The 16,361-nt window shown below is 36.9% G+C and overlaps 1 protein-coding gene across 7 annotated transcripts; it reads right to left on the bottom strand.

Annotated features, from left to right (window-relative positions):
- Nucleotides 1-837: 837 nt before the first annotated feature.
- LOC143907019 (uncharacterized) lies at nt 838-15,792 on the bottom strand. Of its 7 annotated transcripts, XR_013259702.1 has the most exons (9): nt 15,480-15,789; nt 11,161-11,181; nt 10,355-10,694; nt 9,688-10,002; nt 8,996-9,215; nt 6,638-6,772; nt 6,497-6,553; nt 2,531-4,380; nt 838-1,180 (listed from the first exon to the last, which is right to left on the bottom strand). XR_013259702.1 is itself a non-coding variant. In XM_077423488.1 (8 exons), the coding sequence occupies exons 1-8, from the start codon at nt 15,531-15,533 to the stop codon at nt 1,165-1,167; spliced, it is 1,158 nt and encodes a 385-aa protein (XP_077279614.1). In that variant the 5' UTR covers nt 15,534-15,790; the 3' UTR covers nt 838-1,164. The 7 variants fall into 7 exon arrangements, 6 of the variants coding, with proteins under 6 accessions (XP_077279614.1, XP_077279615.1, XP_077279616.1 ...); XM_077423488.1 differs by lacking the exon at nt 2,531-4,380 and having other exon boundaries at nt 15,480-15,790; XM_077423489.1 differs by lacking the exon at nt 838-1,180 and having other exon boundaries at nt 1,490-4,380; nt 9,688-9,960; nt 15,480-15,792.
- Nucleotides 15,793-16,361: the final 569 nt, after the last annotated feature.

Below are 16,361 nucleotides of genomic sequence, written 5' to 3'. Positions count from 1 at the left end.
AACAAAAGTACGTGTGCACCGCTGATATAAAATCATTTTGATAAATCATTCTAGTTTATTGTAAATTTTCTAAATACATCAGCAGAACACAAAATTTATCTAAAGCGGGTGCTTGTTGGCCTTGGTACGTTACTGTCTTCTGCTACGGACGGCCAGAAAGCATTTTTCAGGCTGTATTGCTAAAGCGAGGAGCACGCGGCAACGCCGCACATACGCGGCAACGCCGCAGTCTTAGCATATGTCTTTCTACCGTGCGTCCGCGTGAGCAGTTCAATGGTGTGTGTGCGTATTCACACATAAAACCAGAAGTTAGTTTCTTGACGTTGGCGACACTGAAACGAAGTTTCGTATTGTCACCGCGCGAGGTCTTCAACATCAATTCGGAGTTCGGCCGTGACTCCTGTCGACCCTTAATATATGTTACTATTTATGTATATTTAGCAGTTTATCCCTAAAGCTAAGACTATACACGATTCCCAATGCCGTGAATCGCGGATAATCTAACGCTAGTTTAGGGAAAATAAATTTTATTATGTGAATTTTATTAATGTTTTTTGTTGGTCTCCTTTATATAGGGCTTGAACGAGACAAAAATTCGAAAGGCGAGATATATTCTAGTTTTATATTTAATGCATGTATTTTAGATATTTATATTTTTCCATTTTAATAAAAATCATACAAAAATATTCAGATTCAATTTCTCATCTTTCTTTGTCGTATATAATTTTTTTATTAGGAAGATACAGTAACAGAACACCATGAATTAAGGGACTAATTAATGAGTTTCCATTACACTTGGTACGCTTAAAGATAGGATTAAGGATAAAAGAATCTACATATCGCCAGAAAGTTTTATTATCTTTAAAAAAATGAATTACTTTATCACATTATATGGTGTTATCGATAGTTATCAATTATGGCTAACAACGCAATTTATACATTGCATTAAATGAGTGAGAATGCACATGATTGATAGTAATTCCATACTTCACTTCCTGTATGCTTTCTTACTTCTCATTAGCGGCCAGGCATTATTATCCATCTTCCATTATTATCCATCTTCTCTCGTCCCTTGGACGAGCAAACGAGTTCATTGACAGTGAATGCTCCTGGGAATTATTAGTGGTTCCTATTGAGTTCATCTCAATGTCCATCAGTTTGTCCTCATCCCGTTTGTAATCTATTAAAAAAATTATCTTATTATAGGGAACGTATATGAAACATCCCACTGAACTGTGGGCTTGATGAGTAATGAAACTAGCTTATCGTATATTTATATGAACGCCAGATAAAGTCGATGAAATCAGAGAAATTATTAACAATTGGTGAAATAGCTGTATGTTACTTCACTCTCTTTGTACGAATTGACTTTTCATGATTCTACTAACTTGCAAAATTGAATTTAAACGCAAAATGTGAAATAAAGAGTACACATATATCTTATACTTGATAAATATTTCGTAAGATGAGAGAGTGCATTTTTTGGAAGTATAACAAGAGACGTAATGCTTTTCGATGAAACAGTTAATAGGAGCGCTGTACAGGTCGACAATTTAAAAAAATTTTCTGCGACTTTCTTCCATCAACATCAAGATACGAGCTGTTCTGCAGACATAATAGCATGTCGTACAAACGTGGCGCTTATCGAGCGCTCATCGCGAGCGGAATTTTAGAATTTAGTCTGCGGAACGAGATTCGGCGGCGATAACGATATTAAAACAAACGATTCGCAAATTTCGGCGGCAAAAGTTAGCAAGAAACCAGCATGCGTTCTTTTCAATTCACGCATCGCATTCGTTTATCCTTGAGCTCTAATTCCATCTCATGAAACACTGATAAACACAGTTAATTTAACGCCCATGGAGACCCGTGATAGGCTTCGACGTTGCGAGTTGCGAGATGCAATATATCAATTTAATTTCATTCTATTAGAAAAATTACTACGACCAATTTGATATTTATACATAGATTAATATAAATATAAAAAAAACACAGACTAATATAATTAATCTCGTATAATGCGCAATTTTTAATTCATTAAATTATATAAAAATATTATTTGTTTGACCATCGGATTTGTCTACAGTAATAAGAAATCTATTCCTTAATCAAGTGAAAGAAAAGAAAGGAGTGAGAAACATCTAAGCGGAGGAAATAATGTAGATCCGTTTTAATATTGATAGAGATCTAGGTGGACAGTCATTAATTGCATCTTAACGAAAGATGTTTCACGAGTTATGTAGCAAAGATGGAATTAGAATCGATGCACTTCTGTCGCAATGCGCAACACGCTGAGAGATCATCAAGAAGAAAATGCGGCCGTTTTCCTTGTACGCGCTTCGACGATTCTTTTCTTTTTTCATTTAACAGTTCTGCGTTTTGTTTGACCGGACATTCTCCATTCGCACTTATGGAACACTGATATAGGTGTGATATGAGTGGTAGAGGACCCCTTTCCCCCCTGAGAGATAGGCGCTCTTGGATTTGTCTCAACAGATAAAGTATAAAGGTTCGCACGCGTTGAACATACCTTTTCCTGGTTAAATTCAAAGCACGCCAGCTTTGAGCGCAAACGCAATTTGTGGCGCATTATCCACATATCGCAGGTTGCTTTATTCGCCGATCGCCGCATCTACGGGTAGCCACGCATAGCGAGAGTAATCGTCGTAATCGATTTCTTCAATAATCGCAGGTCGACAAGCCGCCACCACCAGGATAACGCGTTCATCGCACGTTCACAAACCGGCGTTTCAGTACAGGTCTAACTAAGTAAACTGCACCAATTGGAGATTGACTTGGCGTTTTGCATTGTCATCTTTATGTTTTTCCAATTTTCCAACGTGTCTCACAAAATTTTCCACGTTTAGAGATACTATTAGATGGACTCTTACACTCTTATGAAGATCGTTGATACTTTGTACAAAAAGATAATAATTCTCGCGTATATCATCGTTTAGTCTATCCTCTAAAAATGAATCAAGATTACAATGCAGAACGTTGACGAATTAAGAATTAACATTAAATAACATAATTGCACGCACGCTAATTATTACTAATTGGCTTGCTCTGCTCGCTCCTACGAGTGATACAAGTTGATGTATTAGATAGACAACTAATACTACCCGATGTCGATGTGCTGTAACTTGACGGTCTCTTCTATGAAGTAACTGATCAGCGTTACTTACGTAATGTTAAAAAGTAAAGAGAGAGAGATTATGCTTTAAAACTCATAATAAAAATAATATTAAAGAGATGAGATAGAGAGAAATAAAGATAAAATAGCTTGAGAGTATTTTGCAAAATTTTTGCTTATGCGAATTGATACATTAAACAGATGCACTACTCGATGAAGTAACATTCTAATTGTATTGTAGCGACATAGAGCTTTCCAGCAAGCGACACAAATCGACACAAATGTCGTTTTGTCTTTGTTACTCATTGCCAAAAAAGAAAGATAGAACGACGTTTGTGTCGACTTGTGTCGCTTGCTGGAAAGCTTCCATATATGTTGGCAATTGGTAAATAATTAAACTTTATTTTATTACGCACAAAAAGACTGCAAGAGAAGAAGCGATAAATTATATTACATTATTAGAGACTCTTTCGTAAAGATTGCTTTAGGTCTTTCACATTTGCACTTTATTCGTTTTATATAAAGGTACATTGTGATAACTGTTATCTATTCTTTGCCTTATGAACGAACATTTGGAAACATTATTCAAGTTCTTATGTGTAAAAAAAAGATTATACAGCGGTATTATTGTAGTATAAGTCACCTTTGTAGAATTAACACTATGGGATACAACAATCATCTATACGCTATAACGTAGGCGTTAAGAAAATTAAGTTGAGGAAAATGCTAAACCCACGCTAGATAACATTGTGCTTTTTCTATTCATAGCAAAAGGGAGCACAGGGAAAAAAAAAGAACGTAAACTGCATGAATAATGTAATGCTGAAAATTCTCTTCAAACATACATAGTAAGGCTAACATAGCAAGTTTATAATAAATTGATTAATCGATCGATTTATAAACTGATCCATGGTGTATTAAAAAAAAAAACTGGGCTTAAATTCAATTAATTATTTATATATCATCTATTGATAATCTTATCCTTACCGTATTTTACGATATAATTAAATGATATTCTATTGTAAGTTTTATATAGTTTTCATTATAATATATATATTGTGGACTCAGTGACAGGCGCAGAGGGCAATTCCTAGGTAATTGAGTCCGATAAGCGAATGATCGCTGCTAAAAGGCGGTGATCTTTTGTTTACGATTTGTTTTTTTTTTTCGGTCGCCTTTCGCAAGCGCTAGTGCGTTTAGTACACTTTTAGTACCTCGGTGGCATCGCGTCTGCCGGACCTGGGAAGCTAAAAGGTCAGAAAATGAAAAATCGCATAATTAATTACGTGATCGCCTTGCTGTGCAAGGAGCAAGAGGAAAGTATAAGATGTAACACTGGCGTGCGCGATCACGGGACGCGTTCAGATGCGGGATCGAAATTGTAATTCCGATTACGGTAGAATAGTGTTAAAGAAGCCTTGTGGATGTTTTTTTTTGTTCCACGTCGCAGCGCATATAACGCAGATTTTGTCGAAAGGTACAGCTACCAGATCTGGGCATTCTATCGTCGTTATCCGTTATTGAATCTATTCATCTGTGAGTTGCTAAATCTATTTTTTTGGATGATGTCAGAAGAGATAAAGAGTCGTAGTTTCATTACTCACAGACTCAACACATTACAGCATATTATGTATAAAGATTTCAGGAACAATCTAATTTGTGTGAATGTGGAAAACATAACTATACATTCGTAAAGCTTAAAACCGTCGATGAGAGCAAAGCTCACGCCCAGTTCTGATTAACTGTCATACATGTAAGAAGCCGGTCGATAACGCCGCAATCGTGCATCGTCTCTCCGTGCACTGTCGCAAGTGCATTTGAAAACTGATTCAAACTCGGTGAAGAACAGAAGTCTCACGTTGTCGAAACTGTCGAAAGACCTTTGTCGGATGTTCACGGTTGGGCGCAGTAGCTACGACGCAACGCATTTTTTTTCTTTTCTCAGAACGAAGCGTTTCTCAAATTAGGAAAACGTCTTAGATCGCGTTTCAGAAAACTCTTAGAGGGGGAGAGCAAATATGAAGGATGTGTATTTGTAGCTTCGCAGGCTACAATTTTGCGATGCGCAGGGGCGCAGTGTATCGCGGCGGTCAGTTTGTGTTCGCGATGAATGTGCGGGAGGTGCGCGAGGTCGAAGACCCTGTCTCCTATGAGATGTGTCTCCAGAAACTTTCGCGGAACACCCTCTGCGCTACGGAATTGTTCGCAGAAGTCAGCCACGTAATCGGAGATTTTTTTCTCGTGTTGCGGGAGAAGTTTCCGCCTTTCCGAGCGCATCTCGCCATTACGGAATTGCCGCAGGCTGATCGCATAGTGCATCTTAGATGGATATCGTGCTCGAGAAGCTTTATCGCGGAGTACGTAAAAGAAGAGAGGTGATGTATCACTGTCATGATGACAAGTCCCCAAATCATTGTAAACCGTATGCTACATAATTATGTAACGATAAAAAGATTTAATCTGTAGAAGACTTTGAATTTATCCACGAAAGTGTTTCTCAAATAATTTCTCTTTTCCTTTTGCATGTATTTCTTCACAAAAATACGGTTTCAAACGTAGGAATATCAAAGTCTTATTGTAATTGAAACGAATATAACTTGTAAGATATACGTCAAATATTCAATTAGGAAAATTTCGTGTATAAAACATAAGAATTATAAATACATATATAATGCAGTGCGTGCCTAGAAAATAAAGAAATATCAAGTCAACACTTATATACGTGGATATACGCAAGAATATATAATCTTGAACTGAGATTATATTGCATTAAACGAAGAAAACTTGCTTGAATGAAGTTACTTATATAGTTAAACGAAGTTTTTTATACAGTTCACAATCAAGAAAAAATTTTAAATAAAAAATTGAAATTCTTATAAGATTATATATTCTTGCGTATATACAAATATATCAGTGTTGATTTGATACTTCTTTATTTTCTGTGTTATTAATTACGTGAGGTTGTTAGATCTGCGAGACTTTTAGCCATGGTGATATCAGCCTCTGTTCTCTTTTACACTCAAAAGATAGAAACGTCGGCTCCCTACACGTGTACCAATGGAAGCAACGATTCGTATACGCAAAAACGCCCCCGTATATAGCCGAGTGTCACACCTTATACTTTTACACAAATATTCAACCTGCGTCGAATCCGCATATAGAATTTGCATGTTTTACATATAATCGAGGCAAGTACGAGGGAGGCGTATGTAGCGCTAAGGAAGAGTGAAGACGCCAGATTGACAAGCATACGCAATATGGATTCTCTTCGCTTTTCAAACGTCAACATTTTACTTTTCATAGGTCGCAGTTTTCTCAGTGACAAAATTAGTGTACAAAATATATTAATAAAGTACAACTTACCGTCCGCCGCCACGTGGAGGACCATATGCATCTGGTCTGTCATATCCCTCGGCATAACTGCAACACAATGGACAAGATATTGTTAGTCGTATGGGGATAAAAGATTTTTCTTCTAGAGAAACGTTACAATTTGCAACTCACCCTCCAGCGACCGGTGGATATCCACCACTGGGCACAGCACTGCCAGGTCTTCTACTAAACATATCAGCTTGTGGTCCTGGACCAGTGCTGTAACTAGGTGCTCCTGTGCTATAGCTAGGTCCAGTGCTCATCGGCCTGTCAAATGGAGGTATATCATTACCAGGAGGACCGTCCCTCTTTTCGTAGCCATAAGACATTGTAGCTCCCTGATTTACCCCCCCAGGCCCACCCCCCTGGCCCATCATATCCCCTGGCCCGCCCGGATAACCCCTGTTGTACACAATTTAACTCTGTTAACTTATTTTCATTCTATCCTGAGCGACGTTTTATATTTTTGCTTTATATTACTATATTATTAACATACAATTATTTACTTTTTTACAAGGGCAGTGACATATATATCATTTAATCATTTCAAAATATGAGTTTGAGAAAGACTCTCAGGTTAGAATAAAAATCGCTCATGAGCTCTGCAAATTTCGTTAAACTGTTGCAAATATCGATTATAAATGTATTTGTACCCATATTTTTAGTAAATTTAATGCACGGAATAATAAACTTAATAATTAAACTATATCGAAATCAGAAATCTAAATAAATTTTATCTTTTAATAATAATAGAACTTAAATTTACATTCTTAAAAATAGGAAAAGTTTAGTTGCGTACACTGAAAATTGCACCATCCAAATTTATACGCAATTATAATTGATTATAATTTAAAAAATTGGCTTGGGGACGTTTCAGTGCTGACATCAAACTTTATACATGATAACAAATAATCTTCTAATTAAAAAAAAAAAAAAAACCGCGCGTGTTGCAATAAAAGAAAGTAAAAAAAATTATACAGTATAATGTAGATGATTGCTAACATTGCTGTTTTCAACAATAGTGCTGTGCGATTAAATTCTTTAAAATTATTTTCAAAAATTAATATATAATTATCGTAAATTTTTAAAATATGCATCTCTCAATAACAAGAGGTGCCAGTAAATTATTAAAATAATCTACATTTCAGTGCACATAAATTAGTTCTAAAATTAATTAAATCTAAGTTTTATTAATAAAATATCGTGTAACAACATTCATTATAATATATGCAAAAAATGTTTTTCACAAAAAAATCACTATTACATTAACTATCACTATTATATATTATACTAGCTAGTTACCCGGGGCTTTGCCCGGGCGTCTTTTTAAAAAAAACGACTTTATTTGTGTTATTACATTTGTGTTCTAGCTAATCTTCTTATCCACCAATATATGATTCAAACACATATTTTCAATAACTTTCTACATCACCGATGAGGTACTATATATTATTATTAATACGTTTTTTTAGTGGTATCCCCAGTATTTTAAATTCTTTAAAAGAGTCATACTTAGTGACTTTTCCTGTTCAGATTTTCCTAATCAACCAAATCTTAAAGAATTATATATGAAATAGAGGTAGAAAAGACTGAAGAATAGAATAATAAATAGCCCGATATCTCAAAATTGGCGGAAGTTAGAGCAACCGCGGACATTTATCAAAAAATTCAAAAATTTATAAAAAAAAGTACTCTTTTACCGATCCTCGCCAAATTCAATAACAATCTTCCTTAAATGATACTCTATCCATCAAATAACTTATACATTTTTTAGGCAGAAATCGGTACCCCCTTCAACGATCCTCGCCAAATTCAAAACAATCTTCTTTTAATGATACTCTATATAAGATGACATGTATAACTTATATACTTTTTAGGCCAAAACTGGCAACCCTTTCACCGATTCTCGCCAAATTCAATACCAACCTACCTTTAATGATACTCCATCTATAAAAAAAATTTAGCTCAATATCTCAAAATTTGCAGAAATTAGAGCAATCACGTAGATTTTTTTAGACAGAAATCGGTAACCCCTTTATTATTAGCAATTTTTTGAATTCTATTATATTACTCAGTTTTTTCTACCCTTATTTCATATATAATACTTTAAGATTTGATTAATTAGTTTTTAAGTTAATAACGTTCAAACATACACCATCCGTAAGAATTTTATATATTAGTATAGATTAAATTTTTAAAATTATATATCAAGGATATAATTGAATGTCGTATATGAATTTTACAATTGAAAGCTGACTAATGTTGTTCAAGTTGCCCTTTCAAACCAAAGTGGTATAAGCGTATGTAACTCAAGTATTTCTGAAATATAAGTAAAAGAATGGCCTTCAGAATGGCTAGCATTCACTGCTTTTACGGACCTACTTTGGTTTGAGAGATAACTCAGTGGAAAATTCAAAATGTGCACAATAGAATCGAAAATTGCGATTTCATAGGTTTGACAAAGGAGCAAAATTATAGCCGTTACGTTACCAGTGGCTCTCATCATATCCCACATCAGTGTACCCAGTTCCATATCCAGTTGTAGCAACGGCGCCACCACCGTTTCTCATTGGCCCAGTCGCACTTCGATCATAATCGTTTCTTGCTGTATAATCAACCGTGCGACTGGCACCAAAATTATCAGTACGACCGTAATCAACTGGGCCAGGTGCGCCACGATTGAAATCACCGGCCATGCCGCCGCCAACTACTGTAAACAACTTAAGTATTAAGATTCTGGATTACATCAGCCTCTCGTGTTTGTTTCACTTAGAAAGTTTGTGCATCCCTTTTATCTTGCAGAGGTCTTATCATCAAGAACTGAAAGATCAATGAACGGATAAATACGCGTGTTAAACGAGAAATATTGACTGAAGAACTAACCAGATGGGAAAACATAAAAGTACAACTGAATATTTTAACTCGTATCTAATTCTTTAAAGTGATGTAAGCGCAGATTCGGACGAACTAAAAGCGATCTTTTATCATCGAAACTAAGATTATACCTGTTTATTATTTGTAAATGTCACGCGTAATGAGTTAAAAAAATGCTCTTCTTTTCCAGTTTACGTGACTACTCCACATCTATCGACACGCAGATGGTGGGTCTACAAGTGCGGTTGCAGAGGGATATAATCACATACTTTGAAAGCTGCACAAACACCACTCACCACCATGATTACCATAGTCTGTTCTAGCGCCGAAGTCAGCGCGGCCATAGTCAGCCGTTCGTCCGTAGTCCGCCGCACCGGTTGGCCCGTATCCTCCCACGGCACCGGCAGCCGGTCCGTATCCACCCCCCATCCCTGGCGCCGTCGAGGTGTAACCCATCGTCGCGCCACCCACGTTCTGACCGTAAGCCCCACGATCGGCGTAGCCCGCACCGAAGTCCGCACCACGGCCGCTAAAGTCGCCAGCCCCGCGATTGTAATCGGTGTACCCGGTTGCGACGCCACCTGCAGCAGATCCATCGTAACCAACGAGTTGGATCGGAAGAACTGCAAAGCACGCCGAGATATGAAATTGATTTTTTAGTGTACACTGTCAGAAGTTTACGTCATTATTTCATTCCAACATACTATTTTCTCAAATGGCTACGTTGTATCGTTGCGCAGAGGTTGCTAAATGGTTTTAATTAAGCGAGACGAATCCTCTACTTTCTACGCTCATCGGTGCGGGATAGGAGAGATGAAAAAGATATGAAATACCAACGAAAAAGAAAATATTATAGTAACGCTATCATGAACGTGACATAAACGCATGTACGAGGCGATGTAGATACTTGAGGAAAATTAAATGAGAAAATAGTCTTGTCGGAATTTACAATACTGAGGTATAAATTATACCAACCTCTTCTATCATTGTATGGTCCAGGACGAGCGTCTCTACCACCGTCTCGTCCCCCCCTACCACCTCTCATTGGTCCACCTCTTCGGTCATCTCGGCGTCCTCCTCCGCCTCCGCGTGACTTTCCGGTTGACTGTTCCACGTTGATCGTCGCTCCCTTGAAGTTGGAATTGTGGAGTGCCTTGATCGCCGCTGCCGCGTCTTCCTCCCGTGCCATGTGGACGAAACCATATCGATTCATCACGTCGCACTCAGTCACCTCACCGAAACGCAAGAACAATTGCCGCAACTCATCGTTGCGACAATTTTCTGGCAACCGGCCGACAAATATTTTCGTTTTCCTCTGCGAAACACGAAAAAATAATGCGCGATGCGCATTACTATCACGCCCAGCATCAATCGTCGAGAATCGTAAACGCTAATAAATTGTTATAAGTAAAACAAGATTATAAGATAAAAAGACTGCGATTTAAAATATGAAACTTGTGTATCTCAGAAGCCGATCATACGTCCTTCATAGAAAGTATGGTGTCTGTTCGAGATTTGTTATCGCTCAGTCATTAACGCAATTTTACAAAATGTACAAAGCTACAATAATGTAAAATACACTGAGCACATCATTAATACGTACGGCCAATGAACCAGTTAAATTGTTACAAGCAAAATAAGAATTTGAATTCTAATCTTTTACTCCTCAACGAGATATTTATTTAATGTCTTTTGTCGTGTATATATATATATATATATATATACAGAGAGAAAGTAATCAGTCAACTACAAAGACTATATAATTGTTTATATGATCTTACCGGCTGATTAGATGACACCATCTGAAACAATTGTTCACCAGGTTAATGTACAAATACATATTATGGTTAACATAAATACATAAAATAATTTTTACATTTTCATTTCTATAATTTCTTTTACACCAAGTAATTCTCTCACGAATGCAATTATAATTTGCCACTAGTAATAAAAGAATTACACGAATTAATAATTTTAACATAAAAAAATGACTCCAAAAACACACGTTTTTAGCAGCTTATTTTGGTGGTTCTTGAAATTCGAACCAAATTGTATGCCAAACAATGCTATATGATAGGACATTAATCTCAAAAAAATTTAAAGTTGAGCATAGAGCTAGTTTTGGAGATACGGGGAGTCAAAGTGACCAAATTCCCAATATTGTCCAAGTACAATAGACACAAAAAGGAAATTAAAACTTCTTTGATAATAGTGGTATTTTGAATAGAATTAGTCCGAATTAGTTCTCTGATTACCGTACTAAAAATCTATCCCTTCTACCCCTATTGCTTAATTTTTTAAAGAGGTAAAACTCCAAAAGAAGTTTTTGCTGAATTTCTGGAAAACGGATAGAGATACGAAAAAATGTTTTGAATGGAAGTTGTTTGTCTAAAAATCCTCACAAAAAAGTTCTCTATTATTTTTTTTCATAGAACTTACTCTTTGACCGGAAACCGCGCCTGACGAAAAAGATGATATAATTTTTGAAAATAAAGCCCCTTGCACACAATGCCAGGCAACAGGCAATAAGAATAGAAATCAGAAATCATGTATAAATGCAGAATAAACAGTGACACAGGCAATAGACAGAGTTTTCGTCATGTTGGAAATTATGTGCCTATTGCCTGTTGCCAACCAATTATAACATTCGAATTTTTTAGGTTGTAATTAACTATTTTTTGGTTATTTCCTGTTCCTATTGCCTGTTGCCTGGCATTGTGTAAGGGGCTAAGAAACTATCATCATCATAAAAAATAAGTGTCGATATTTTAAGATATAACTGTAGAAAGATTTTACTTATCTTAAGTATTGCGAACTGTGATATTTATACCACATGTATTTAAGATATTTAAAGTCTTTTATAAGGAGCTAGAAATTGACAGTTAAAAATTGTTAATGTACAATTATATCTAAAAATATCGATACTTATTTTTGTGATGATAGTTCCTTAAGAGGATTCTCTTTATTTTCAAAAATTATCTTTTTTCAGGAGCGATTTTCGGCCAAAGGGTGATGGCCCTCGCAAACTGAACGCGATGAGCGATATCCGATGAGAGCTCTGCTTTTCCAATGACATCCGGAAAAAGCAGAGCTCTCATTGGCTATCGCTCATCGCTCATCGCGTCCAGTGTGCCATGAGTCCTATGAGGACAAAAAAAGAGAGAAAGAAAGAAAAAAAAAGAGAGAGAGAGAGAGAGGAGAAAGAGAGAGGAGAGAGAGAGAGAGAGAGAGAGAGAGGAGGGAGAGGGGGAGAGAGAGAGGAAGAGAGAGAGGAGAGAGAAAACTTTTTTGTGCAGAATTCCTAGACAAACAACTTCCATTCGAATCATTTTTTCGTACATATCTCTATCCGTTTTCCAGAAATTCAGCAAAAACTTCTTTTGGGGACAGTTTTACCTCTTTAAAATGTGTGTTTTTGGGGTCACTCTTTGTATTCTGCTTTATTTTTCATTTTTTATTTATTTACATATAAATAAACTAAATATGACTATAATAAAAAAATTACTTAACTTTAGTTCAAGAAATATAAATTATACATAATAATAAAAAATGCATATTAAAGATAACAAACTGAATTTTCTAAGAGTTCTTTGCATCTGCATTCTCCTCACATTTATTGACGTACTTTTACAGTATGTTTCAGCAAACTTTTAACAAATACTCTAAAAGTACGCTAAGATTATTAAAATTCTATTCCAAGTATCTTCATAACTTTCATTAATTTTACTGATGCGACCCACTAATTTGCAATTAAATTAAATTATAATTTATACTTTTTATGAAGAATCGTATTCTACGTAACTTTTAAAAGTTTGAAGACTATTAATCAAAAATTGCCCTTGCGCTGGGACAGAACTAGACGAATATACGAACATCGTGATGCTCCCTGCGTTCGCCGCGGTGGAGCTTTCATAGCGTCAGCTAAACGTTTGAACACCCCGCAAACTGGCTGATTGTGTTTCTCTTAAATTTTATATAGTAGACTATTATTTAAAAAAAAGTTCAGCTTTGCGGATATAAGCTGTACATGCAGAATAGTCCTTGAAATAGTATTGCGCGTATGGTGCGTGCGACTCGCCGCGCTTGCCGCGCTGCATCTTTGAACGCGTTAGTTAGACGTTTGAACACTCTGACGACTGGCCGACTGCGTTTTTCTTACATTTTATGCAGTAAACTATCATGTAAAATAAATTTCAGCTTTACTGATATAAGTCAACTGATTAAATTTTTTAAACACGTTTACATGCGTAGTTGACGCGTACCGCACACGACACGAGATAAGGTAAATGACTGCATTTTTCTTACGTTTTATGCAGTAAACTAATATTTCAAAAAGTTACAGCTTTGCTGATATAAGTCAAGTATACCATTATTTTTTACATATTTCAGACTTTATTGTCAGGTCCTGTACACGTGGTGCGACAACTGACGGCCATTTTGCTATATTTTAGCACAAATACTATAAAAGAAAAGATAAACCTTCCATGTTGAAATTGGACAAAAATTAGTGTCGCTGCCTCCCGGACTATAGTTTAAAAGTGTTATTTCTACGTTGCGCTTGTCAAAAGAGAGTTGGCAAGCTTTTAACTTTTTTGGCGACAGTACCTGGCAATCGGCAATCAGAAATAACACTTTTCAACTAGTAGTTGCCATCGTTTGCGACGTATTGTAGAACCGGCCTAAGTGTATCATGAAAACTAGAACTATGATTCAATTTTTATTGACATATCATTATTAGAACAACAAAATTAAAAGAATTGACTATTTTAACGTAGGATATATCTTCATCATTGACCAGTTTATGTTATATGAGAATCTATTCCGTTACTTAAGAAAATTATTACTTATTATGACCATAAATAACAATTATCTTATTAATTATGAGGACGCTTCTTACGATTTACTACAATGGTAGTATATCATTTAAGCGCAAAGAACAGGCATTATTGAAATATAAAAGGTCTGTCTTTAGTATAGCTGCACTGTTGTATTTTTCGTACTAAAAATAAATATAATCAGAGAGTTAGAGAGAGGAAAAAGAGAACACTTCAGACGCACAAATTAACGTACTATTCGTTTTCCCTCTTTTTTCTCTCTTTTTCTAACATCTCGTTATATCTTAAACGCGGGATATGACTTAAGTGCAGCTACAAAAAACCAATTTACAATAAAGGAATGCAAGAAAGAAAGCAAATTGCAAGGAATGTGAAGGGATTCATCTTTCCAACAATTCAATCCTGAAGATCTCATCAAAATGACATGTATGCCCTGGGTTCCGTAAAGCGTATATGCGCGCATTTATCTATAGCATATGTAATGTTTGCTGTAGCAAATGCGCGCATATGCGCTTTCGGAATCCAGGGATGGAAACTACTTTTTATTTACAGAAGTTTAGTGATCGACCAAGATCCTCGAGACGTGAATTTGCGCAAAATCAGAACACATGCATCTCCGACATTTCGATAAGCGCCTAAATTTACAGGCTTGTTACTGTCAGTTAACCTTTGCAAAGATACTTCTCATCCTTTCTCTTTCCGACTTCCAAATGTACCTACATACGTACATACATACATATAGTTTCATGTTCAGCGAAAAGGCAGTGCGTCATTGAACGCGACGCGTGCAGGATACAGAGAATCCCGCCTAAAAAAAAATGTGGCTGGGTTTTTTTCTTTCCTCGTCTCAGTTCGATCCCTTGAATCTCGGTTGAGTCAAATCTATTTTTTCTTTCTTTCGCGCTATTTGCGCATAACTGTAACGTTTCAATGAGATATCAAGAACAAATAGAAGGAAAGAAAATGAAAAGGCCGCGTATCGCAACGCGGTGGAGACAGAGGGAGAGACAGGTTGATGAAATGGCGGTTGAAGTCGAGTCCACTCTGAAGAAAGTACTGCCAACCGTCGCCTATCACGAGAAGTTAGCGATCCCGATCGCTCGCGTCACCCGTGACGCCAATCGTTCAACTTAGATCCCATGGGCTTCCACAGACTTCCACGGTCCCGAAGGGTATGTGGGGATACGCGGGTAACGCCACGCGATCACCCCGGTCGCCCCGTAGAAAGAGAGAAGGGAATAAGAGAATTTAGAGAATGATATTACCGCTCCAGCCGCCGACGTCTCCGTGGTAGCGTGGTAACCAACAGACGTATCCATCGATAATCGGGGAGCGGAGAGCGGGGAAAAACGTAGAAACGAAGAAACTGAAATCGACGGTTAAACCGATGTACGTATATCCCTTCAATACGCGATCACTCGAGCTCACTAAATCCGTACCACGGTACTCCGTAATTCACAGTTTACGTTAAAAACTACTGCCCGTACGTACGCACATACACGAGTCACGACGCCGCTGCTCTGCTGTATGGCATGCGTATACCTCTCGCCTCTCGCGTTCGTTATGCGGAACAGTGTTGCCAATCGTGCGATGACTACGGCTGCATTCCGATATTCAGGGTGCCATTACATGGAGCGCGGAAACGCGGAAACGCGGAAGCGCGGAACAGAATAGTAACTAGATTCCGCGTTTCCGCGAGTTGAGTCCCGCACGTTTGAACGGAAAAGCGGAATCCGCTATTATCGTGTATGTATGTATGGCTGCGTTTCGATATTCACTGCCAGTACTTAACGCAGCCTATGTATCTGGCTTGCATATAAGATATACTTCATAATAACCATCAACATGATGTTTGGATCTATAATATTATACTGCCACTTTTATTAAATAATAAAGTAATCGAAGAGTATGTGTAAAAGCTTTTTTTTTCAATGTGATTAAACAGCTCCGAAATTTGATGGAGTATACTGTATCCGCGTTGACAACGGATTTTGACGCGTTCGTTCCGCGAGTTTGTTTCTCCTTATATTACATGGAGCACAATTTGCGCGGAAAAGCGGAACAGTATAGTGACAAATAGACATTTGTATTCATTTCTTAAAATTGTGTTCACTTAATTCATTGCAATTTTTATTAATATGCTTATC

Source organism: Temnothorax americanus, unplaced genomic scaffold, assembly GCF_048541705.1.
Source record: "Temnothorax americanus isolate GAGA-0224 unplaced genomic scaffold, ASM4854170v1 Scaffold8, whole genome shotgun sequence".
Taxonomy (NCBI): Eukaryota; Metazoa; Arthropoda; class Insecta; order Hymenoptera; family Formicidae; genus Temnothorax; species Temnothorax americanus.
The sequence above is the reverse complement of the archived record's forward strand: the minus strand, read 5'-3'. Positions and strand labels throughout refer to the sequence as shown.